Source organism: Elaeis guineensis, chromosome 9, assembly GCF_000442705.2.
Source record: "Elaeis guineensis isolate ETL-2024a chromosome 9, EG11, whole genome shotgun sequence".
NCBI classification, from domain to species: domain Eukaryota; kingdom Viridiplantae; phylum Streptophyta; class Magnoliopsida; order Arecales; family Arecaceae; genus Elaeis; species Elaeis guineensis.
Window position 1 is genome coordinate 97135675 of NC_026001.2, and position 25425 is coordinate 97161099.

Consider the following 25425-nt stretch of genomic DNA (forward strand, 5'->3'; position numbering starts at 1 on the left):
CAATGGGCTGGCCTATGCAATAGCAATTGCTTTCCTCCCGGACAATCCCAAGGACTAACTCTTCGAATTCTAATGAAGGCCACCATTGTGAATTTTGGTACATCACAAGAGAAGACCAGGTAAATCGATGAGTCACCACCTTCCAAGCCTCTAGCCTTTTCCCTTAGGAGTTTATATATATGTGTTCCTCTTAGTCAACAAGTGTTAGTTCAACGGAGTATTCCAATGGAATTTGGGCAAAATGGAGTTTGATTGATACAAGGTTATATTCAAATGGATGGCTCAATTTACGAATCCGATAAAATTTTCAATTGAGTCTTATAGAAATAGTCAAATAGACCCTAAAAAACAGAAAGGAACTTTTCCTCCTATGCTTTTTTTCCTTCTTTTGAAAAAAAAATCATCATAATTAGCATCTGCCCATAACGAAGGGCCAAAATAGGCACTAAAACCCTCAATATACTGCAGGAAAACCAGGTGCTCGTCTTTGGTATACACTGCCAGCTTTATCAATCTTCTGTTTTCACACCGATATAGCATGCTACCCGGAAAATAAATAAATAAATAAATAAAGGAAATCCATGCGGACGTGGGTGGCTATGCTATTCACCATCGTTAGTGGTGTCGCTTCATTTGGACTAAGGGAACAAGGAAGAGCTTTTCTTCTGCACCTAATAGCTAGTTTATGGCAACAAATTCAAACTAAACCAGCAATTTAGAATCGAATGTTTTAAGTGATGCAGAAAAAATAAGCGCATGCAATGATCCTAACAACAAAGTAAATCAATGGCCCACAATAAAATCTAGCAGTTGTTTGATACCTTAACATTCTTTTCGGCGATGCAAAAATACGTACTTGCAGTAATGTATCATCTACTAGAACGTAAATATTCTCTGTAATGTAACATACCAATCGTAGAGCATTGCTTGAAGAATTGTCCAACATAGTGTACTCTCATTAATGTATAATCCTATTCGCAATTCAGAATTTTCACAAAGATTTAAAAGACTTGGCCAACCAATGATCGAGCTGGAAGCATAAACATGAATTGCGGAAGGGATCGCAACGCAACAATGTCCCTACCAAAAAAATTTTGGAAGATGACATCAGTCCATGGCCGCAAAATCATGCACCAACAGTTTCATGCCTGCAGGAATAAATTCTAGGATGAAGAAATCCCAATAATTTTCCATGCCATGCTAATAGAACCGTACTGGTTTTTCGCCCCAGTCCCAAAATGAACAATTTACTCCATCGCCAAAAATTAGCGACTTTTTTTTTTTAATATTATAAAATGCCAAGTTTCTCAGTCACCAAACCCAATGTCCAGAACAATAGTTTCCAACCCGAAAGCAAGGAGTCTGACCACAGAACATATGCTTCATAAATCATGAGGTGTGAAAGATTAACAATTTGACCAGGAATCTGCAGAACAACTGAAAAGAGTAGCTCACTGGACTAAATAATGAGAGTCAGAAAGTTGTACCAGGAATTGGAACCAAGTCATTTGGCCCAAGGTCATCAATAGGTGGCCGTTGTTTGTGGTGATTGGTGGCTGATTGGTATGCCATAGCTAATGCTAGCGCCTGGAAAACATGAAGAACCAGGTAACATATATCAGCAAATATGCCCTCCCACATGCTAACGCTACTTTTGCTATTTGACAATCATGCATCAAATATCCAATTTCATTGCTCATTCAAATTACTAAATTTATGGCTGTTTTGGTGAGATGAGATCCTCTGTGCTGCGTGTTTTGCACTATGGAGGGCCATGCATGGTTGGATAGGCGACGCATCACCCATCTTGGAAATGGATGCCTGAGGCCCATCACGATGCCATGCCAAACACGGGAGGTTGAGAAATGGATGACAGTCGTCCATTTTTGTGAGAAGGCGGACATGTCGCCCAGCCAACCACGCATGGCCGGTCCTCTACAGTGCCAAAAACACACTGCAGAGGATCCCTGCTTGTAGTTGGTGGCTCATATGTCCAAATAATCATTCTCTACTTGTCCCAATTTTTGATGTTCAGCTGAACTTTAGAACATGTATTTCAAGCTACAAATTCCAATTTGTTGTTTTTGGGACTTGAATATAATTTGAAGCACAACTGATAACATCAAATTTTCTTTATTCAAAAAACATGACAAAATGATAAAATATGATGTTTTCTTTTATTACATCCATAGAGTCCTCGTGTTTTCAAATCATAAAGAGCAAGCTCCAGTCTCAAGTCTATTGGCAATAAAACAGAGAGCAAGGGGCTACCAATTAGTTGCAAGCAGAAACATTTATAACAGGTTAGTTTTTATAGAATTGAAGAGGGCATTTTGTTCTCCCCTTGTTCAAGAAATGAGCTATCCAGCAAGAGCATCAACTGAGGTAGCTTTTCAAGAAATCCATGTTTTCATGTTCATGCAGTCAGGTGCCAGTTTCTAGTCGACAGTATCAACTTCTTTTGAAGAAGGGCAATATCAACTTTTGAAAATGCAAAGAACCACTATTTGCAAAATTCTGTTCAAACAGGATTAAAACTTTATAGGATTCAATGGACTACCAAAAACCAATTTCCACAACATATGACTTACGATGTGATCATGGTCAGGAGGCGCATATATGCCTGTTGTTATTGTGGTTCTTCTCCAGGTACCACCTTTAGGTGGATCTTCAATGCTTTTGAAACCTGTTGGAACAACAATTACAGGCATACCGACAAGATTTCCCATGCAGACCCTCTCCCAATCGGTTGCATTGCCAATGAATGCATCTACAGTAAAACTCTCACGAACTTCCTTTATCAGCTTCCCTCGTACCCTTTGTGCCTGTAAATAATTATTTTATATATCAACAAAAGAGGAAAGATTAATAATGTACATGATGTACCACAGTCGCACTATCAAAATGAAACAAACTAGCAGTAGATGAGTCACTTAAACTGGACTTCAAGTTTTCGTCACATTTAAAGGTTTTGCCAGGTAGCTCTGTCACATCAATTAAGGTCCTCATGTGAATTATTTACAGCTTATCTATCTATGGGAATAGTTCAAACCATTTATAAGCTGTATATAAGTTTGTACAGCCCACCATGCACAATGGTTGCCTCTATAAATTGGATGATACCAACTCATCAGCTTTAGGAAATACATTATATATTCTACAAGAATTAGAGAAAATGATGTGAATTACACCTGTAGATAGTCTACCGCTGGTATCAAACGGGCACGTCGCAGCTCTACTGGCCACTGATCTTGCGCTTCATACTCATCATCATGTCCTGAGCGCTGCCACTTGTCAAAGTGGGACAGCATATCAACATCCATTGTAAAATTGAGAATTGCCTGGACTGATTCAACTGTGTAATTTAGCTTGAAAGGAACACAATTAACACCCTTCGATGAAAGAACATGAACAACCTGGCAGAAAGAAAGAGCAACAGTATGGTACCATTTCAGATTCTGAGAGAAAGATTACATTAATTTCAATGAAATTGTTGAAATTTGATAGTAGGTACTCAATCACATATGATAAGAAATGCTTGAGAGAGGAGAGGAATTACTAACAATATCACAACTTATATTCATTTCATATCCAACTCCTACTACATATTAAGGAAACCACTTCTATTTATACTACTCACAAATACATTAATTAATATCTCACACAATTCCCAAAGAGAGAGACACATATTCGTAAATTTTTAATATATGCATTCACGCTTTCCTAAAAGCCACAAACATATTCTTAGATATAAGTTCATGTACTCATATTTAATACATCTCTTGTACCTAGACATGCATGCATAGTCCCACTTACATAGTTCAACGTATTTTATCATAACACTAGATTCATATTTATCTTCCAACACCCCCTCTTAAACATGAATTTTGTTTAACTTTTCTTCTTCATCTTCTTGTAACCAGTCCACATCCTGAAGGAAAATCTCTGACAGCTGAAACATGTCTTCGGGATAAATATTCTTTCTTTCTGTCATAATTGCTGTTGAATCCCTCTACACTATTGTCCAACGTCGCTAGCTTCTCTTTTAATGCATCACATTCCTCTACCACTTTCTTATACATCTCAATCAATTCTTGATGGTCATATTCCAAATCCCATCATTTTTCGTAGTTCACGTCTCTTACTATAAAGTCATACATAGTTCTGAAATGCCTGATTGCTTTTAACGCTGTTTCTTGCTCCGCTTCTTTCTTTGTACTAGCTTTATCTCCATAAATCACATGTCTCCTGTATCCATCATCAAGATTAGTATAAGCCACAAAAGTAGGTTTATGGTTTAATCCATAATTTTCACATAAAAATGAGACTGACAGTAAATTTAATTTCTTAAGCAAATCTTTGAGTACCATTTTAAATGAAATCGTCACAACAGTTGATATTACCTCACCAGGTACATAGTTCTCCATTGTACTTAAACAAAAAACACAATTCACTTGGCAGTTGCACTTTTTTAGAGACTTTCTTCGTCTCTTCCACGAAAGACTTCTTATCTTCTTCACTTGTGGAGTCACTCTTTTCGACTCGCACTATCTCAAAGGGTATCTATTTCTTATCTTGAACTCGGATTATCATACAATTTGCAAACTGCACACCCAACAGATCTTCTAGCTCGGATTATCTCAAAGGGTATCTATGTTCTTCCACCTTCACACCTCTTTGGATTGTACCTCTCTTTGACTGTTACCTTCGAACCGTGCCCATACCAATTCATTGGAATTTAATAGTGGGTACTCAATCACATATGATAAGAAATGCTTGAGAGGAGGAATTACTAACAATATCGCTACTTATATTCATTTCATATCTAACTCCTACTACATACTAAGGAAACTACTTCTATTTATACTACTCACAAATACATTAATCAATATCTCACACATTTCTCTAAGAGACACACGTATTCCTAAACTTCTACTACATGCATTCATGCTTTCCTAAAGGCCACAAATACATTCCTAAACATAAGTTCATGTACTCATATTTAATACATCTCTTGTACCTAGACATGCATGCATAATCCTACTCACATAGTTCAATGTATTTTATCATAACACTAAATTCATGTTTATCTTCCAACAGAAATTAAGCAAAAGACTCACCTCCATCTCAGCATCTTCAAGATAACCAACGGTTAGTTTTTTGATATCAACTTGAAATGGGTCCTCAAGAGGAACATTACGAGACGAAGGGTCATCTGGATCCTTTCCTCTAATGGCATCTATTATAAGAGCACAGTCTGTGGCACTTCTGCAGAAAGGACCAAGCTTATCCTGTTATATGAAATTTCTTTTTAGGTCATTATTTTTTTTTAAATATTAATGGATAAAAAGTTACAAAAAGTACTAATTGAGAACAAAACTCAGCTACCAAGCTCTCAGATATGCTCATGACACCACTTCGACCAACAGTCCCAAAAGTCGGGCGCAAGCTAGTTACTCCACAACGAGCAGCAGGGTAAGTAATTGATCCAGCTGTTTCCGAGCCAATTGCAAATGGAACCATACCTACATCCCCAAAAATAGTAAAAGTCAATTAACATGTTAAATTATCTGTTAAATCTACTCCATAATTAGCTATTTAGAGGTCAGTTCACAACAACTGCCTCTTAATCATGCAAAATTACCTGCAGATGTGCTGGCTGCTGGACCTGCTGATGAACCAGTAGAGAATTCAGCAATATTCCAAGGGTTTCGGGTCCTTCCCCCGAACCAGATATCATCATAGGCTAGTGATCCTGAAACAAGCTTTGCTACAAGAACAGCTCCAGCAGACTTTAGCCTGTAACATAGCTAATATATTACACCATGTTCACTTAATAACTTAATATAGCCATAAAACATTAGCATATGCATTCATAAGTTTAAGAATAACCTTTTGTAGACCCAAGCTTCAATGTCAAGAATTTGATCCTTGAACGTTTTCGAGCCCCAAGTGGTCCTGTAGTGAGGGACTGCTATAATGTCTTTAAGTCCATAAGGAATTCCATGAAGAGGACCTGCAATTCAGATCAAACATTTTGATGTCATGAAACTTTTTCTCAACCTCAAATCTTAATATAAGCAAAGTCTAAACCACATTCTTGCCATCAAGTAGGATGTGAATCAGGGGGTTTCCACCCACAAAGAAGAAAAGGAAAAGAGAAAGAGATATGGATTCAAGTGATTGGGTTTCCATCCATCTTTTCTGCAAGAAGGTGACAGGGAAAATCAATGTAGTGTTTCTGTTTCAGACATTTCCAGATTTGATATATCACATTCTAACTTTACAAGTCAACAGAACTGTATCTCAGCAGGCCGATATCAATAAAAATTGCTTTCAAATAATGTGATTTTTTGGACATTCTTGTTTTCGTTTCAATGGGTGGAGGGTGATTCCAAGCCTAAGTAGTTTCTCATTGACAAGCCAAAACCAGAATATCTATTACTGGTATCAAAGGAAAATCACAAAGACTCCGTCACACTTGGATCACTTAAGACTGGCAAACATGGCTCTTTCTTCTTTCTTTTTCCTTTTTTTTCCGAGAGAGAAGCTCAGAGAGATGAACATTGACTTTGAATATCAATTAAGATTATATAGTACCCAAATATGTTCCTTGGGCCAGCAGCTCATCTGCCTTTCTTGCCTGACTGCGTGCTAATTCTTCAGTAAATGAAATCACAGCTTCAAGAACATGATTATACCTAGTGAATTTCCAAATTATTATATCAGTGGGAAATTTCTAATATATAGAGGAGTTCATATTAAATTTGATGACAAGCAGCAAGTATGCAAGTTCAGACAAGGAAGAAAAAAAGGAGGAGAAGAACTTGAGTCCACCTCTTTAATCTTCGAAGGAATATATCAGTAAGCTCACATGAAGTGATTTGCTTGGTCCTAATAAGTTCTCCTAGTTCAAGTACCTGGCAGATGCTTGGTTAAACATGCTAAAAGGACAAGCAAAATTATAGAAAGGGGCAAAACAGGCATCAAAAAGCTTTTATATCCAGTAATGGGCAATGAAACCGGCATGCCAAACATCAACTTACAGACATGAATGCAATATCTTCTTCACTGCTTGGTCTCTTTATCCCATACAAAGGGGAATAGTTGAATTTTCTATTGTTATAAGGTGCTTCATTGCTGCCCCAAGATGAATTGAACAACAAAACTGATGGATTATGCAATCCTCCATCTTCAGAAGCAACCAGCCTACGGTTCGCTCTGAACACAGGTATGTTAAACTCTTTTGCACCCTTCATCATTTCTTTCACCTAAAAAGGAGCAAAAAATAATTTTTAGATGTTCACAAAAGAAATAACAAAGAATGTCGAGTAGCATTATGCAATAATAATACATCATTACCTTTGAATCATTGAAAAAATTGGCATCGAAATACTTTAAAGCATCCTTAACTCTTGAAACTTCACTGTCATTTTCTTCACTTGTAGTGTCTTCCACTTGAAGAGTCTGCCTACTGTCCTGAACAGGAACATAAATAACTTCAGTCTTTCCTACTTTCCATGACTAATGGTAAGTACATGCATATGAATGGCTATGGGCCTTAGAGATAAGAGCGATCAAATATTTTTAGATGAAGTCATCTGTGTTACACAAGGAAAGAGAAAATATTGTCCCTCCAAACAGAAATAATTACCTTAGTAACAAGACATATGACACAGGAAATATTAAGAAATAGTGACCCGATCTCCTGTTTTGTGCCACTTAATAGATGATATATATGGCAGTAAGTCATCATCACAAATTGAATAACAAATGCATAAGTGACTGAATTTGTAGACACAATTTAATGCAAGAGTGGCATGCCTAAACCTCTTTGAATTATCAAATAAATCTATGCCATCTGAACAGACTCCAAAAGAAACTCTAAAATTCTAGATACTAAGATTTCCATAAAATGGTAATTCACATGGAGAATAATTCACTCAAAACAAGACGTTCATATATTGTTAAAATTTTTAGAATATATTGAATAGTTATTCAAGCACTTATGATTGAGGTTTTGCTACAAGAGAAGTTTTACAGGAAATTGATTCTACCAGTACACTGTAGAGGTCCTCTTTTTCCACTTTGGCACCAAAATAGCTGACAGAAGTCACAGAACTAGACACACAACTCTTTTTTATGTTTCAGCAAGGCAACACTAATTGGCAACTAATAACCATTACGAAATATTGTTTAGTTCCTAACAAACATGACCTGTTTTGCAGTCCTCAGGTTTTTCCATTGCACAATTCATGGTGTGCCATGGAGAGGATTAAATTACTTTAACTATTGAACAACTACTTGAGTACCAATCTTTCATGACCAGATGAAGGTCATCGTTACCTCACCTTCTTAAAAACTTGAGCTCCAATAAAGTACATTAATCACCAATAGATTTCAATGCTTAACCATTTACCTATTGACAACATCGGCTAAGGCTGCTGTTTGCCTGTGTTCATGCACAAACCATGTTCACATCTACTATGTCAAGTTCTGGATAAATAAGTGCAATATTAGTCATTTGGAGTTCCTTTGAAAGAACTCAAGGTATTATTTTCAGTTTTCTTCTAGGTTTCTCATAGAAACTAGATTCCTCCTTTTCCACTATGCTATGTGAATTCATGATATGATGATTCACATAGTCAACCAATGGAGTGAAAGACTATAATTGGTGCCAAGAATCCTTGAGTTCTCATTCATTCACAAGCTTTTCCAAGTAGTTGAGGATCACCATCCACGCACAAGCAGTAAATGAGTAGAACAAGTGGTCTCAACTCCCAAAACCAGTGTTTACCTGAATTCTACATTCTATCCAGAGTTTGATCAAATAGACATTTGTGCACAACAAAAGGACATCTGAACATGTCAAACTGTTGAAAACTTGAAGGGATATACTAGTAAGTGTTCAATTATACGTACTTCAGGGAATGATAATAAATTAATAATAAAATCATACAGCATACTCAAATCATCAAAATTAGAGTACAAATATTTTACACATTTTTGCTTTTAGTTAAAAAAATCAGTTAATAGTTGTTGGTGTGGTCCCTCCCATATGGGACCCACCACCTTAAAAGGAGACGTGAAAGCTCACATAACTCCTGGTGTGGCGTGAGAATGGTAGCACGTAGAAACATGCGGAGAAGAAAAAAAAACCAAGCGTGGAAGCCTTCTAACGTGCAGAAACTTTTTGTTACGTGGAAAAGAGTCCATAACGGACTCTACCTTTCTGCCTATAAAAGGGGGCTTGGTGATGTGAGGACACACACAGAGAAAAAGAGGCCGTAAGCAGGCCATGAACCACCAAAAGGAGAGAGGAAGAGAGAAGAAGAGAGGCTTGGAGGGTGCTTTATTCAAAAAAAAAGATTGAAGAATGTCGATTAGAGGAGTTTGCTCAATCTCGGATTAGAGTTATTTCATTGAGGAAGATTCTTCTAAAGTTTTGTTTAATCTTGAATTTCTTCTTTCTTGTATTAGAAGCGGTATTTCCGGTGTGGTGTCAGAAAAGATTTTTTTATACTTTAAATTATTATTATAGTGGAGCTCTTTCTTGCTCTGGTCTCTGTGTGGACGTAGGCTTCGGCCAAATCACGAAAAAATTCTAGTGTTCTTGAGATTGCTGTGATTTCTCTGTGCTTGTTGTTAGCATAATTTTTTTGCTTTTGCTTTATCTATTATCTTTCAGTATTCACGATCCCAATAAATGGTATCAGAGCCTAATTCCATCGAATCCAGAGTACTGAAGAAAAATTTCAGACGCTAATAGATGGAGAATCAATCTTCGTTAGGCATTATCATCAAGCTGACGTCAACCAACTACTCGATTTGAAAGTCTCATATGGAAGACCTCCTTTACTGTAAAGATCTTCACGATCCAATCAAGAGAGTTATTACTTAGCTCGATAAGATTTCAAACAGAAAATAGAAGAAACTGAATTGCAAAATCATTGGGCTCATCCGACAGTGGATTGATGATAGCATCTTCCATCATGTTTCAATGGAGGTTAACGTCCATAGCCTCTGGTTAAAACTGAAAAGCCTATACGAGAGAGAGACGATGTAGAACAAGATGTTCCTAATTTGCAAACTAGTGAACATAAAATATAAAGAGAGGACTTCCATGGTAGAGAATCTAAGCAACTTTCAGAATGTGGTGAACCAACTTGCCATGATTAAGATGGCATCAGATGAGGAGCTCCAGACCCTACTGTTGAGTTCTTTGCCCGACAATTGGGAGACTTTGGTGGTGTCTCTAAGCAATTCTTCATCGGAGGGATCGATAGTTTTAAAAATGGTGAAAGACTATTGCTTAATGAGGAAGCCAAGAGGAAGGAGCAAGGGGTCTCGAGCCACAATGAAGCCCTCATCATGGAAAGAAAAGAAAGAAGCAAGCACAGGGACTCCCAATCTAACTCAGATGATGACGGCACGAAATCACGGAGAAGATCCAAGTCCCAAAGTGGCAGATGTTATAATTGCGGTAAATGAGACCACTTTAAAAAAGATCGCCGATTACTGAAGGAGAATCAAAAAATAAATCAGATGGTGACTCCAACTCGGATAACGAGATGACAGCAGTAGCTTCAGGTGCAGAGGTGATCGTTGTTTGTGGTACAATAGACAATAATTTTGCAGGTAATACTAGCCAAGACTTTGCCTGGATGATTGATTCAGCCGCTTCATATCATGTTACAGCGAGGCAAAAATTATTCTCATCTTATCGTTCTGGTGACTTTGGGACGATAAAGATGAAGAATTGAGAATCAAGAATTCTTGACATCGGAGAAATTGTGCTGATCACAAGCTTGGGGTATAAGCTGGTGCTAAAGAATGTTCGATATGTACCAGATATCCACTTGAATCTGTTGTCGACAGGGGTATTAGACAAGGAGGGCTACTATACTATGTTTGGAGATGGCAAGTGAAAGCTGACCAAGAAATCACTAGTAGTAGCCAGAGGCATCAAATAAGGCTCTCTCTACTTCATGCAAGCCAAGCTCGGTAAGGAGGAGATGAACGCAGTGGAAGAACCTTCTATCTTAGAATTGCAGCATCGACGACTGAAATATATGAGCCAAAAGAGGATGTCAATTTTGGTCAAGAAGAATGCTTTTCCTACTGGTGGTTCTGGATTGACGACATGTGAAAGTTGCCTGATGGGTAAGTAAATCTGAGTTTCTTTTCAAAATTTTTTCTCTAAAAGAAGAATTGGTGCATTAGATCTTATTCACAGTAATGTTTATTCTATGAGTGATAAAACTCTTGATAGATACTCTTACTTCGTGATTTTTATTGATGATCACTTCCAAAAAATTTAAGCATATGCTTTGAAAATGAAAGACCAGATGCTCAATATATTCAAGCAATTTCATGTCTTTGCTGAAAGAGAGATTGGGCAAAAGCTGAAATGCATACGAACGAACAACAAGGATGAATACAGAGGTCCTTTCAAGAAATACTGTCAACAGAATGGCATCAGATTGGAGAAGACGGTGCCTAAAACACCGGAGTAGAATGGGATTGCTGAGAAGATGAACAGGACGATTTGCAAAAGGATCAGGAGCATGCTCTCTCATGCTAAACTACCGAAGGCATTTTGGGGAGAGACATTGATGACTGCGATCCACATTATTAATCTTTTTTCTTCCTATGCTCTTGAGGATGATACACCGTAGAGAGTATGGTTGGAAAAAATGTTTCTTATGATTATTTGAAAATTTTTGGATGCAGGATATTTGTACATATTTTTAGAGATGCGAGGTCCAAACTAGATGCCAAGACGAAGCAGTACATATTTCTGGACTATGGTGAGGATGGAGTTCGGCTACTGGTTGTGGGATCCTATGGAGCGGAAGATCGTGCACAACCATGATGTTGTTTTCTTAGAGGATCAGACGATCAATGACTTCGAGAAGCCTAACAAACCAAAGTCGACCCCGAGCAGTCCTGTAGACTTATGCCAGATACTTCTCCGAAGAGTCTTGATGATAGAAGAGCAACTACAGATGACAGTAGACATGACAATCATGAGGCTGAGAAGAGTGCGGATGGTGTTTAGACTGAGCCATATGCTGAACCACCTGTACAGGGGGTCCGACGATCTACAAGAGAGCGAAGACTGTCCATGAGATACCCATCACAGGATTATATGCTATTGACAGATGCGGGGGAACTTGAGTCTTACTTTGAAGCCATAGAGCACCAGCATAGTGAGGAGCGGTTGAAGGCAATGAAGTGCAGGGGTGCTGCAGGCTTGATGGAACCTCCCATATGAGTCGGGAGGGAGAGATTTGTTAGTATGATCCCTCCCATATGGGACGCACCGCCTTAAAAAGAGATGTGAAAGCTCACATAACTCCTGGCATGGCACGAGCATGGTAGCACACGAAAATGTGTGGAGAAGAAAAAAAGCCAATCGTGGAAGCCTTCTGACATGCGGAATCCTTTTGTTACACGGAAAAGAGTCCATAACGAACTCTACCTTTTTCCCTATAAAAGGGGGCCTGGTGATGTGAGAACACACAGAAAAAAAGAGGCCGTAAGGAGGCCATGAGCCACTAAAAAGAGAGAGGGAGAGAGAAGAAGAGAGGCTTGGAGGGTACTTCATTTAAGAAAAGAAGATTGAAGAACGTCGATTGGAAGAGTTCGCTCAATCTCGGATTAGAGTTATTCTACAAAGAGGGTTCTTCTAGAGGTTTGTTTAATCTTGGATTTCTTCTTTCTTGTATTAGAAGCGGTGCTCCCGATATGGTGTCAGAAAAGATTTTTTGAACTTTAAACTATTATTATAGTGCAAGCTCCTTCTTGCTCTGGTCCTTGTATGGACATAGGCCTCGGCCGAACCATAAAAAAATTCTGATGTTCTTACGATTGCTGTGATTTCTTTGTGCTTGTCGTTAACATAATTTTTTTGCTTTTGCTTTATCTATTATCTTGCAATACTCACGATTCCAACAATAGTAACATACTAAATATAATTAGAGTAACATTTTGTATTCTTTAGACTCTACATCTTATTTGCTTTCAAGGAATCTCCCATGTTTATATCCTATATCCCATAAACTATCGCAAACCAATCCTTAACTATAGGATTTAGGGGGAAGGGTGGGGTGGTGTTACGACCATAGTTTCACTGTCTTTCATTACCTAGAGAATACAGCCTGTGGACTAACTTGTATAACTTGACCATATCACAGCTTGATGCTAGTGATCATCATGAAGAAAATGATTTAACAAAAAGAAAAAAAAAAGGGTGTAAAACCATATTCTATTTCCGAAGGATGAAATGATTTCTTATATGGGCAACCATAATTCACTCCGGAAATACATCTTCAAACGTGAACAATAACACTTCCTTTTTTTTTTTTTGAGTAAATGCAGTTATGATTGTTACTTGACACAATCCCTCACCAACTTGACAAAACCTTCTTTTGTAGGCTGAAACTTTAGAATTAAACCATTATTTTGCATGCACAAGAAGAGCAGCAAACTGAGAATTCTAGGTAAATATGCAGCATGATGACAATGAGCAATAGTGCAAGGACAAGTATATTAGCAAAATAACAGGCAGTTGCTTCAAGATAAAGAGCAAGATGGTGATATGACTAATACTGTAATGCCAGATGCAAAAGAAGCCTAAGAAGGCCTCACCAACAAACCTCCCATACTAGTATGAAGGATTAGGAAAGGTAGCAGGAGATCTAGGATAACATGAATGGAAGTTGCAAAAATCTACCTGTTAAATCAGAGAGAAGTATTTGTCATAGCCTATGGTAATAAAGAATGTGTCCTCTTATCTCTAATATATAATACAAACACACATTTTTTGCTGTCCTGGAAAGTACCACACACTATAGAGCCTGCCACTTGTATTGGTGGGCTATTGAGTATCGATGTACATCAGCTAGGCTAGCCCATGGGTTGCTCGACACAACCCACATTATAAGAAGGTTAGGCCAATATTCTTCGACTCATGCTTAACTTGGGTAACAAACTTTTGGCCTGATTTAGAACTAGAACTTGGGCCTGTGATTTATCAGCCCGACAGTCCGACCTAGCTCTGCCCAATGCTTATATATATGGTATATATATTACAAAAGTATAGTAAAATATAATACTAAATATTGTCCATCATATAGGTAAAGATACTAGTTATTTAAGGAATTATTCTTCTAATTAAGATTGTATATAAATTACTGATGCAGATTTGGAATTATAAACATGACAATAGGGGGAACAAGGGCTTTCTTTTTTGAGTTTTAATTTGTTATTAATTTGGACTGATTTGCACCCAAGCTCTCCTGTAACTTACTATTCCAAGCTTAGGCCCATACATGATGGATTGAGTATGTGCCTGGTTAAGCTTGGGCTAGGTGTCTAGGGACATAGACCAAGACCCAACCGGCTGATATGCATTATTAATGCCAAGACTAGGTATACTCTCCATGGTGTAAGGTCCATCATCTCAATATCAGGCCTCGTATCGGTGCCAACTTGTCATTGTTAATATGCCCGATACGAAGGCTGGTTTGACGTATCCAGTATTGGTACACCCTTTATATCGTGTACCAGATATTGAACTGGTATGATACAATATGCCAAGATTTTAAATCCCAAAGGACAAAGGTGTATCGATTTCTCTATGGAAGAGGATGTCCCGCTGTCCCATTCCATCCCGATGGCAATCCCAGTCATGCATTCCGGTGGATACCCTCTATCTTTCTCCCATTCTTCTTTCCTTTTTTTCTTTCTTTTACTTTTTTCTTTCTTCCTTCTTCTATCTTCCTTTCTTTCCTTTCCTTTTTCTTTCTTGTTCTTCTTTCTTTCTCTTTTTTTCTCATTTTTCTTCTTCTTTTCTTTTATTTTTTTCTTTTCTTCATCTTTCCTTCTTTCTTCTTTCTTCTTCTCTCTCTCATACATGGGTTTCAGTGTCTCAAGCCCATCCCAATCTCATTTTTTTATAGGAATGGGATGGGATGATCGAGACACTCCCTGTCTCGTTGGGATATAAAATCTTGCAGTACACCTCGTACTATTCGGTTCAGTACAATATGACATCCCTTGCCATAATAAGTACTCTTACCAAGGTACGTATTATACCAACACTTAATATGAAATATACCTGGTTGGGTGTATGTGCAGGGTCTAAAACTTAGATAGGAAACCTCATAAATACCAAATATAGTTGAATATTCAAATGATATAGCAAGCAAAAAGACATATATAAATATATACATAGAGAGAGGAGGGTAAAGAAAATCTTTCCGCATTAAACTATCAAAGTCTAAAGCTCTAAACACTTCAAAAAGCACCACCCAAACTCAAACAAAAAGCTTCTTTCACCATCGGGCCATTGCTCAGCTCACATCTCCGTTTCTTACATAAACACTTCTTTTAGCGAATAATCCCCTTAGTAAATGATTAAGAAAGAGGAAGTGAAGTAACCAAATATAAAGTATATTTAATGAATCTACTATTTTTGTCATGATTGATCGGACCCAACTAGTCCATGAAGCACTCCTTCCTTTTGAATCAAACTCATCATAGCACATGTCCAGCACTAGTAAGATAGAACAGCAACAATACCATATTTTTGAGATAAGGCTTGTTTGTTATGGTCTATTGACTCTCTTATTGCTATTAATCAAAGAAGATCAGCCGTTGCATCTCTTGATCTGTACTGAAGTCTTAATGAACATAATTCTATACTAGTCTAAAGTCATAAAGGAATTAACCATCGTACTAGCATTAGGCATATGCAATGAACATGAAGTAGAAGCACGAATGGATGAGATTTTCTGACTGATTACATTTTTTTTGAAAAAATGGGTGGTGGGGTATTATGAGTTGGGATCTTCTGTGGTGCTTTTTTTGGACTGTAAAGAACCATACATATTTGGATAGCGGCCATGTCACCCATCTCAGGATGCAGATGTTGTTGCCTATCTTAGCAAACTGCCATGTTTGGCACCTAAACACGACTGATATAGCATATAAATCAGCCTCCCTATCATTGATTGACACATGGCCAACAATTTTATAAAAATTTGAATTCTAGGCAGTTACATCTTTGCTATTTAGAGGAGTCCAAAAATGAAAGGATGATTATGGCAGATTTACATCTAAATAAAGAGAGGAGGTGATGACTCAAAATGAGAGAGGTATATCTCATCCGTTGATTTTCACCTCCAACTATAACCGATCCTTGCTCCATACCTATATACATAGGGCCAAGGGACCCCAAAAAAGGATAGACTCTAAGAGGGAGAGACTTCCGTAACTCAAAGCTCTCATGGTAAGAAGCTCACAAGCCCTCATTCATCATACTATCTTCTTTCCTTGTTGTAAGTCAATAGGTCATCAAAAGGTCAAGAAAGTTGAGAAGGCTGAAAAAGTTAAGAAGCCTGAGAAGGCCAAGCAAGTCGACCTCATCAGAAGGCCGAACAAGTCTAACTCATCAGAAGGCCAAACAAATCTAATTCATCATAAGGCCGAATAAGTCTAGTTCATCATAAGGCCGAACAAGTCTAGTTCATCAAAAGGTCGAGAAGATCAAGCTCATCAAAAGATCGAAAAGACTGAAGTAAAGGCCATCCAAAACCAAACCAACCAGAATAGGGTAACATTTTATACTATAATTCTCTATTATATTCCCATTATTATTGTTCTTCCAAAGTGCAATTTAATTTAAGCATCAGAGGGTCCGACCGAAGCCAATCTGACGAGCTTTTTCATTCCTTTTATATACAGATCCGTGACTCCAAGGCAGATCATATTCCACCACCGCGAATCAAAAGCGCCCTATAAATGGTCCTAAATGGGTCGAAGTTTGGTAGCAACAGCGGCCATTCATTTCTTAAAAATAGTAACATGGCAGCAAGAGATCTGAACTTGGGATATTACTCGTTTGGTTTAAAAAAGAAATTTAGGGCCTGTTTGGATGTCGAGACCTAAAATCTCATAAAATTTGTGGGTTGAACCAAGACAACCAGTTAAGTTAGATTAGATTTAGCCTATATTTATAAGAACCCATAGAACTATTAAAGTGGTAATGCCCAAATCCCATAAGGACAAAAAAATGACCTCAGCAGGTCATTTTTTTCTCTCCCTCTCCATGGGATTCATGCAGGCCTGCTTTAACAGTTCTTTGGGTTCTTATAAAAAGAGCAATTCTTTGTGCACCATGGGCGGTATAGAAAATCCGATGTAGAGCGCACCGCTTTATGTGATTGGTCCACGTAGCCACCGCTTTCCAGTACGCATTTAATGTCAGCAGTTCCGTTTTTTCGTTTAAAAATTTTGTATGACGAAAATACCCCTGCCCTTTGAAAAAAATTATTACATCTCGTGGCATATCATGACTTTCTATACACAGAATGTCATAATATGGCCCAGAAAATTATGACATCCTGTGCATATTATGACATCCTGCATCAAATTATGACTTTCTGCATGCAGGATGTCATAATATAACGCAAGATGTCATAATATGATCCAGGATATCATAATATGGAAGAAACATTTTTGTTCAATCACTTTCCAACGCGTATTTAATGCTTGCAGCTTTATTTTTTCGTTTGAAAATTTTGAATGACGAAAATGCCCCTGTTCTTTGAAAAAATTATGACATCCTGTACATATTATGACATCCTGCATTATATTATGACATTCTGTGGACAAAAATTATGACTTTTTGAATGCAGAATGTCATAATATGGATATAAGATGTCATAATTTTTTCAAAGAACCGAGGTATTTTCATCATTCAAAATTTTAAATGAAAAAGTAAAACTGTAGGCATTAAATGGACGTTGTAAAGCGATGACTATGTGGACCAATCGGACAAGACGGTGTGCTCCACGTCAGATTTTCTACACCACCCGCAGTGCACAAAGAATTTCCCCTTATAAAAATAATCCTAGTCCAATCAAATTTAACCGGTTCTCTTGGCCTAACCCATGAATTCTATCGGATTTTGGGCCTAGATATCCAAACAGGCCCCTTAGAATGTTGGCTCGCGCGCTGGTTCATATCTTGCCCAAAAAGAGTATAAGGTGAACAATTCAAAGGAGAGAGACTCGTGCAGCCAGTCATTTGGTCCAAGGCACGTGCCAAGAACATGATTAGACAATGATGTGGTGTCTTTGATGTCTCCAACCTAATCTTATCTGCAAGTAAATCTGACGAGATGCGAATAAGGCAAAAAGTTAAAAGTCGTCTCATGGAGGAAAACATTGGTGCCTAAACGGGCTGGTCAAACAAAGGCATAAAATATGCTATGGAGTGGCATTTACTGCGACAATGGTCAAATTAACGGGCAATGGATGATCAAGACCGGTGACTTCGTTTATACTTCTTCCTTTTTAATTTCTTTGGGGTTACAGTAAATACAAGGACGACAACTGGGGACAGTACTTTTCCCTTAAAAACCCAATTTGAAAGTAAAAAACTAATCTACATTATTTAAGGGTCTTTTTTCCTCTGTTTTTCCTTCAGCAATCCAAACATATCAGACAAGATTTTATTTGTCCTTCTAAGTATGCCTATGAAATCACAGAAGAAAGCTGGTGGTCTGCAGAAGTGGTCTTGGAATGTGGAAATTTATATTTATTCAACAATTTAGCAGGATCAAAAAGAGTTAAAACAAGAGAGCGAAAGATGAGGAGAATAGGGGAAGGGGAGTTACCATTGCGAAGTGATGCCCCGTTGCTGCCGGCAGTGAGCGCCATGTCGGGGGCGAGCACAAGGCGGCGGTTAAGAGGATGATGGGCACCGAGACGACGCGACGTGGCCGCAACCGGCGACACATGGCGCTGCTGCCCGGCGACGGGTTCCACGGGTGAGCGTTTTTGGATGCAATGTCGCAAGAGGGCCGATTTGGAATGGTGAATGTTTTCCTTTGGGGCTATATATAAAAATATCTTTGTCGCGTCTGATGGTTGACTAGAATTCGGAGCCGCTAGCCATCGCGCGCCACCGAACTCGTCTAGCTCATCTATGTAACGCTTAATAATTCAGGGGCCGGCTGCCTGGCTCATTTATACAATACATAGAAGAGAAATTCAGAGCTCTTCCTTCCCCCATCCAATACGTCACACATCGAGCTTTGAATTCATCTAATTTATTTATATAATACAGGGAAGAAAAGTTCAGAGCTTCCCCTAGTGTGCCACATGTCAACTCTGATTTTTTTTTTGATAATTTTTTTTTCTCCGGTATAGATTTTTTTCATTTCTTCGGACCCTTCCCGACTCCTCTTGAAGGTTTCCAACCCCTTGCGGACGTCCACTTCTTCCCTACTCTCCAGTGGTGAATGCAAAAAATGTTAGCACTGGGAATATATTATATATAATAAAAATAAAAATATACGATCTCATAGATCTAATGTATAACAAAAGATAAATTACATCACCATTTTTTATAACTATCTTCTACGAGTTTTCATTTTTTTTAAAATGAATCATTACATCTTAGTTAATAATAATTGCAAGTACATTTTTTTCTATAAAACAAACTAAACAATCATTTAGAAACTGATTACTCATCCGATTGCGTAAATCTATCTTCATAATATTCATTGCATAAAAACACCTTTCAATAGTTACAATTGCTATAGGTAAAATCAATGCTAACTTCAAAAATCGATATACCAAAAGATGAGAAAGATTTTTCTTTATCTCCATTAGAACATTAGAAAGCTCCCCAATCCCATTCAAGCTTGCAAATCTATTATCTGTACGCACATCATCAATATAGCTCTCAAGTTAAAAATCAAGATACATGCGATCACAAAAAGAGAAGTGCTTGGAATAAAAGTCAGCCAACTTTTTCAACTTTAGTACATTAAAACGATGAAATGAATCTTTTGGACTGAAGCAAACCATACAAGTAAGTAACTCAGAATTTACCTCTTGAAGTGATCATTAAGCACTTGGAGCTGCATATCCAAAATAGTATAAAAAAATTCCATACAGTAGTGATACAAATTGCTAATATTGGTTCTACGCTGTGGGTTATCAGGATTAATAAACTCTTCATCCATACTCAACATTTCAATGTTGTGCTCATCACAAAAAGAAGAGATCTTATCTAAGAGAGTGTCCCATCCATCATCTCTAACATTTTGCAATTGTCTCTTAGCAACTCTCACTAATGCAATAGCATTCAATATGTCCTGATCTTTACTTTGTAAAGCCAAGGACAACTGATTTGTTATCCCCAAAACAGTAATCATCAATTGTAAATTAAAAATAAAATCAAATGACTGTAAATATCTCAAAAAACCATGTGCTTGAGCATTCTTCCCTGAATCTATAGCTTCCTCCTTAACAACTTCAAGCACTTCAATTATATGAGAGAACAATTCAACCAAACTCATAAGTGACTTGAAATGAGAACTCCAATGTGTTTTTCCTGTCCTCCTAAGACTCATCTCCTGATTTAATCCCTTTCCAGTTAGAATAACACTATCACTTACCCCTTGTTCAACTTTGTCCAATTGCAACTATCGAAGCAAGTCTTTACATTTACAGGAGCCTCTAGCAACATTTAACATGGTGGAGATCATACTAAAAAAATCAGCAATATCAAGATGCTTTTTAGCAACAATTACAAGAGCTAATTGAAGTTAATGTGCAAAACAATTAACAAAATAAGCTGAGCTATTTTCATCCAAAATCAAAACTTGCAGACCATTAATTTTACCTCACATGTTGCTAGCCCTGTCATAGCCTTAATCTCTAATGCTCATTAAGCTCAATCCATACTCAGCAAATAAAAATCAATTGCAGATTTAAGAGATAAAGCAGAAGTCTCAATTACATGAACAACACTAATAAATTTCATTCACTAACCCCAGTTTATTGACAAATCGCAAAACCATGGCCATTTGTTTTTTGTCGGGCACATCACTAGATTCATCAACTAGTAAACCAAATACATCACCCCAATTTCTTTAATGATAGCATTTACCACTTCTTATGCAAAGCAATGAACAATCTCTTTTTGTATTTCTAGGGCTTTCATTTGATTATTTTTCGAAGCATTTCGAAGCACAACTTTACATACAGCTTTATTTTGCTTAGCTGTATACTCTATCATTTCAAAAAAAATTTTCTTATTCAAAGATTCATCTGACTCATCATGACCAAGAAAAGGTAATCCTAACCGCAAACAAAATTCTAGAAACATCAATTGAGGCATTTAGATGAATTTGATACTCATTTTTCGCAAGATTAGAATGCTTATGAAGAGAAACTTGAATGGATTGCTTTTCCCTTACCAAATTTTTACATCTTTTAAGTGCTTGATTATGAAAACTATAAACTTCACCAACATGATCACCTAGCCTCTCTATTTTATTCCAACAATTAAACCCATTTGACACAAATGCATCATTCTCACCTTGATTCACAAATTGGTCTCTGGATAGGTAGCAACATAAGCAATATGCTCTATCCTCTTTTATGCCATACTCTAACTACTTTCCATATTTATCAAACCAGTCTGGATTAAAACGACGTGATCTTGTTCCAATTAATCTAAAAGGAAATTTATGGCTCTTAGGTTCGCAAGGTCCTTTGAGCCACTAAAATCACCTTATTTCATCTCTTTGATTGGGATGATAATCCAAAATTTTATCTCTTTCACCAGGATCAGAACGAAGGGTGTTCAAATTAACTAGTTTTGATATTAAAGGAGTGCTAGTGAATGCATCACCTATTCCACTTAGGCTGCCGCTTCCACTTCCACCTCCACCTTCTGGTGCCGGAGGGAGTTTTCTTTTCAAAAAATTCTCCATAATTTTATCTGAAAAAAATCATAAAATGATAAATTCCTTCACTAATAAGCTTTTCTATACATGATCAGTAATCAGTTTAAGGCAAATACAATTAGATCAATAAAAACTTACTACTTGACAAAGACATTATATGGAACGATTGGAGAAGAGAAGAGTTGAAGACAATACATAGCAAGCCAACTGCCAAGGTAGGTCGGCCCTCACCCAACCATGGAACAGACTTCAGAAAAAAAAAACCCAGATAAAAAAAAACTCATGTTTATGACTCTCTCAAATCAATAAAAATGTAAAATACAGCAAGTGAGCAAGGAAAAGAGAGGGAGCGATTGAGTGAACCTTTGATTCTCTGTCGTCTCGTCAGTCATTGGCTTGTCAACATCGGTAGGAAAGAAGTGGAGCAGTGAGCAAAGAGAGTCATGGAGCAGTGGGCATCACCGCATCGGGTGGAGTCGTAGAGAAGGAGGGTTTTACTTTTCAAGACTTGGGGCCAGGGCCAATGGAGTCATAGATTGGTGGTTGTTGAGCGGAGTCATGGAGAAGAAGGTTTGAAGGAGGGTTTTAGGGTGGGGCTAGGGCCGACGGAGTCATGGAGCAGTGGGCATCGGAGGAGTCACGAAGCAGTGGCCAGTGGGTGTTGACAGAGTCATGGAGAAGGAGGATTTCACTTTTTAGGGCTTGGGGCTGGGGTCGGTGGAGTCACGGAGCAGTGGGCATCGGGCGAACTCGCGGAGAAGAAGGTTTGAACGAGGATTTCAGGGTGAGGCTGGGGTCGGTGGAGTCACAGAGCAGTGGGTGTTGGAGGAGTCGTGGAGTAGTGGGTGCCGCCATGTTGGGTGGAGTCGCAAAGGAGGGTTTCACATTTCAGGGCTTGGGGTCGGAGCCGACAGAGTCGTGGATCAGTGGGCACCGGGCGAAGTCACAGAGAAGAAGGTCTGAAGGAGGATTTTAGGGTGGGGCTGAGGCTGATGGAGTCACAGAGCAATGGGCGTTGGAGGAGTCACAGAGCAATGGCCAGTGGGCATCGATGAAGTCACGGAGGAGGGTTTCACTTTTTAGGGCTTGGGGCTGGGGTCAGTGGAGTTGCGAAGCAATGGGCGTCGGGCGGAGTCATGGAGAAGAAGGTCTGAACTAGGGTTTCAAGGTGGGGCTGCGGTCGATGGAGTCATGGAGCATTGGGCATTGGAGGAGTCATGGAGCAATGGCCGGTGGGCATCAACGGAGTCACGGAGAAGAACAGAAGGAGGAGGGTTTCATCGCTGGGGGCTAGCAAAAAAATTAATTGATTTATGGGCTTTAGATCTTGGGCCATCAAGGGCTATGGCCCCCGATGCCAATATATTGGATCCACCCCTACTGCTCTCCTCATCACCATCTCCCGTCAGTCTCCTCCATGGCCTTCCTCCTTACTGCCACTTGTGTCAACTCCCACAGATCTTTCAGAAAGAGAGATGCCTATTAGGATGCGCAGGGGTTTCATGCATGCATTTTAAAAATTTTTGCAGTAGCAGAATATTAGATTAAACTATTTAATCTATAAATATATGCATAAAATCTAATATTAAAATTTATACAAATGGATCTATGATATGAATTTATATGCATAAAAATTTTAAATTTAAAATAATAAGCATGTGAACAAAAATCAGCACACAGCAATAGATCTAATCTACTACTATTAGGATTTCGAACCTAATATCTGAGCATAGGTAGTCGAACTCTACGATCGAGAATATAGATTTGAAAGTTCTCACTGATTGCTCATAGCTGCATAAATGTCTGACCTCTATGGATGGTCCACACGAAGTTCTCAGACTGTTCTGTCCCCAACGAAAGTGCTATCTCGCGCAGTCGGCTTCTGATGGCGGATCTGATTTGATCTCTTTCTTCGATCGTCTTAGACCTTTTTGATGTCAAAGATAAATTAGAGGAGGATGCTGGATGCTGGAGAAAAATTAGATAAAGATTCTTTTCTCTTTGATTTTTTCTCATCCAGAAATCCTAGAACGATTCTAGGACTCTCACTCGAAAGCAGATCGATCTCCTCCTTTTCACATGCCAAGATGGTATGAATCCACCCCAAACCTCATACCCCAAGAATTACATTTGACCCCTCTTTTTCTCTAATATCTCACGATAAAAATCAGAGAGTTGTTGGCACACAAAAACATAAGCTTTTTATGGTTGCTGGCATCAACATATTGAATAGGATAAGTGAAGCGAAAATTTAGTGCAGGGGCAAAATGGTAATTTTAAAACTTTTTCAAAATTACTATTTTACAACGAAATTATTAATTAATCTCATTGATTAATACTAATTAACCCTACACTAGGATCTAAATATGATACAACAGCATGCATTTAAATTTGAAATTCAAATTTGAATCAGTAAACGTTTTACAGTACTGTGTTCAGAACACATCACCTTTTGCGGGTAGTCGATCACCGCAATCTGATCACCGTCGGAGGGCTCTGATCGTCACGTCGCAGCCACCCAACTGTCTGGCCTCTGCGGATCATCCACACGAAGCTTCCGTCTGATCAGCTCCTCACGAATGCTAGTTCGTGATTTCACCCTTTTGATGGCAGATGTTGATCGAACTCCTTCGATCGATATGTGCCAACTTCTCGGATGCTCCGGATCATCTGCACAATTACTTGAGAGGCTGATGGATCTCTCTCTGAAATTTGGTGGACTCACGACACTCGTGGCACACCAATCTCACTTCCCGAACCCTAGGTAGAAACCCTAGGGTACACACCAAAAACCCTGCGCCCAATTTTCTCTCTTTTCTTTCTTTTTCTCTCGGAAGGTTTTGGACCTTCACCTTGCGCAGAAGCCTTCCTCACGCCCCAAAGTTTCTCTCCTAATTTTTCTACGCACGTCCCACCTTTCTCCTCTTTTTAAAACAACGTCAAACGTGTCTTATCCGCGTGAGAGGATAAAGACAAGAGGTTACACATTTGAATTCAAATCAAATTTGAATTCAAACGAAAACCAACTTATCCCTATCCTTTTGGGCGTGAGAAGAGAAGGGGCGTGGCTCTTTGTGCGTGGAAAAGTTTCACAAGAAACCTTTTCTCGTGTAAGTAATGTGGCGCACAAAATGGATAAGGATGAAAGGGCAAGTGATAAGTTATCCATTCAAATTCAAACATGCTTTGAATTTGAATGGCTAACTAATTAATTTATCCATCCATATGGCACACAAATGAGGACGTGGGGAAGGGTTTTACGTGAGAAAAATTTCACGAGAAGTTTCTTCTCATGAATTCAAATGGGTGCAAGGAAGTTGGGTGACGCAGGGAATTTAAAACAAGGTGGTTTGATTCAAATTGAGCCAACCTAGTTTAAAATAGGTTGAGCACAATTAGACCAAATTAAACCCAACATAATTAGGCTTAATTAAGCTTAATAAAATCCTAATCAAATCAGAAATTAACTAAACATAACCCCTGATCAAATCAGGGACTAAACCACCTTAGTGATTAGGTCAACATTTAACCTAATCGGGTCAATCCAAACTGAATCCAATTCAATTGGACTTGATCCAAAAATAATTACTCAATCAAATTGAGTTAATTAGTGATTAAATCACTAATTAAACCTTTCATAAATATTGAGT

General features: G+C 38.3%; 1 protein-coding gene and 1 pseudogene across 4 annotated transcripts; both read right to left on the reverse strand.

The window, feature by feature from the left end:
* Positions 1 to 811: 811 nt before the first annotated feature.
* Positions 812 to 19071, reverse strand: LOC105050982 (uncharacterized). Of its 4 annotated transcripts, none has more exons than XM_019852711.3 (13): positions 18689 to 19069; positions 7363 to 7479; positions 7047 to 7271; positions 6838 to 6920; positions 6601 to 6701; positions 5893 to 6016; positions 5645 to 5799; positions 5389 to 5525; positions 5121 to 5291; positions 3192 to 3416; positions 2592 to 2825; positions 1488 to 1587; positions 812 to 1080 (listed from the first exon to the last, which is right to left on the reverse strand). In XM_019852711.3, exons 1-13 carry the CDS (start codon positions 18809 to 18811, stop codon positions 992 to 994), a joined length of 1884 nt encoding a protein of 627 aa, XP_019708270.1. In that variant the 5' UTR covers positions 18812 to 19069; the 3' UTR covers positions 812 to 991. The 4 variants fall into 4 exon arrangements, with proteins under 4 accessions (XP_019708270.1, XP_073099919.1, XP_010929519.1 ...); XM_073243818.1 differs by having other exon boundaries at positions 814 to 1080; positions 7363 to 7474; positions 18689 to 19067; XM_010931217.4 differs by having other exon boundaries at positions 1010 to 1148; positions 18689 to 19068.
* Positions 19072 to 19492: 421 nt separating this feature from the next.
* LOC140851519 (uncharacterized) lies at positions 19493 to 21802 on the reverse strand (annotated as a pseudogene).
* Positions 21803 to 25425: the final 3623 nt, after the last annotated feature.

Bases quoted from the DNA above. Each gene is read 5' to 3' on its own strand.
- LOC105050982 (XM_019852711.3), bottom strand. From the start codon at position 18,811: ATGTGTCGCCGGTTGCGGCCACGTCGCGTCGTCTCGGTGCCCATCATC. The intron at 6,702-6,837 runs GTGGACTCAAGT...GAAATTCACTAG, and splicing joins TTCCTTCGAAGATTAAAGAG to GTATAATCATGTTCTTGAAG. The intron at 5,526-5,644 runs GTAATTTTGCAT...TTGGGGATGTAG, and splicing joins AGCAGCCAGCACATCTGCAG to GTATGGTTCCATTTGCAATT.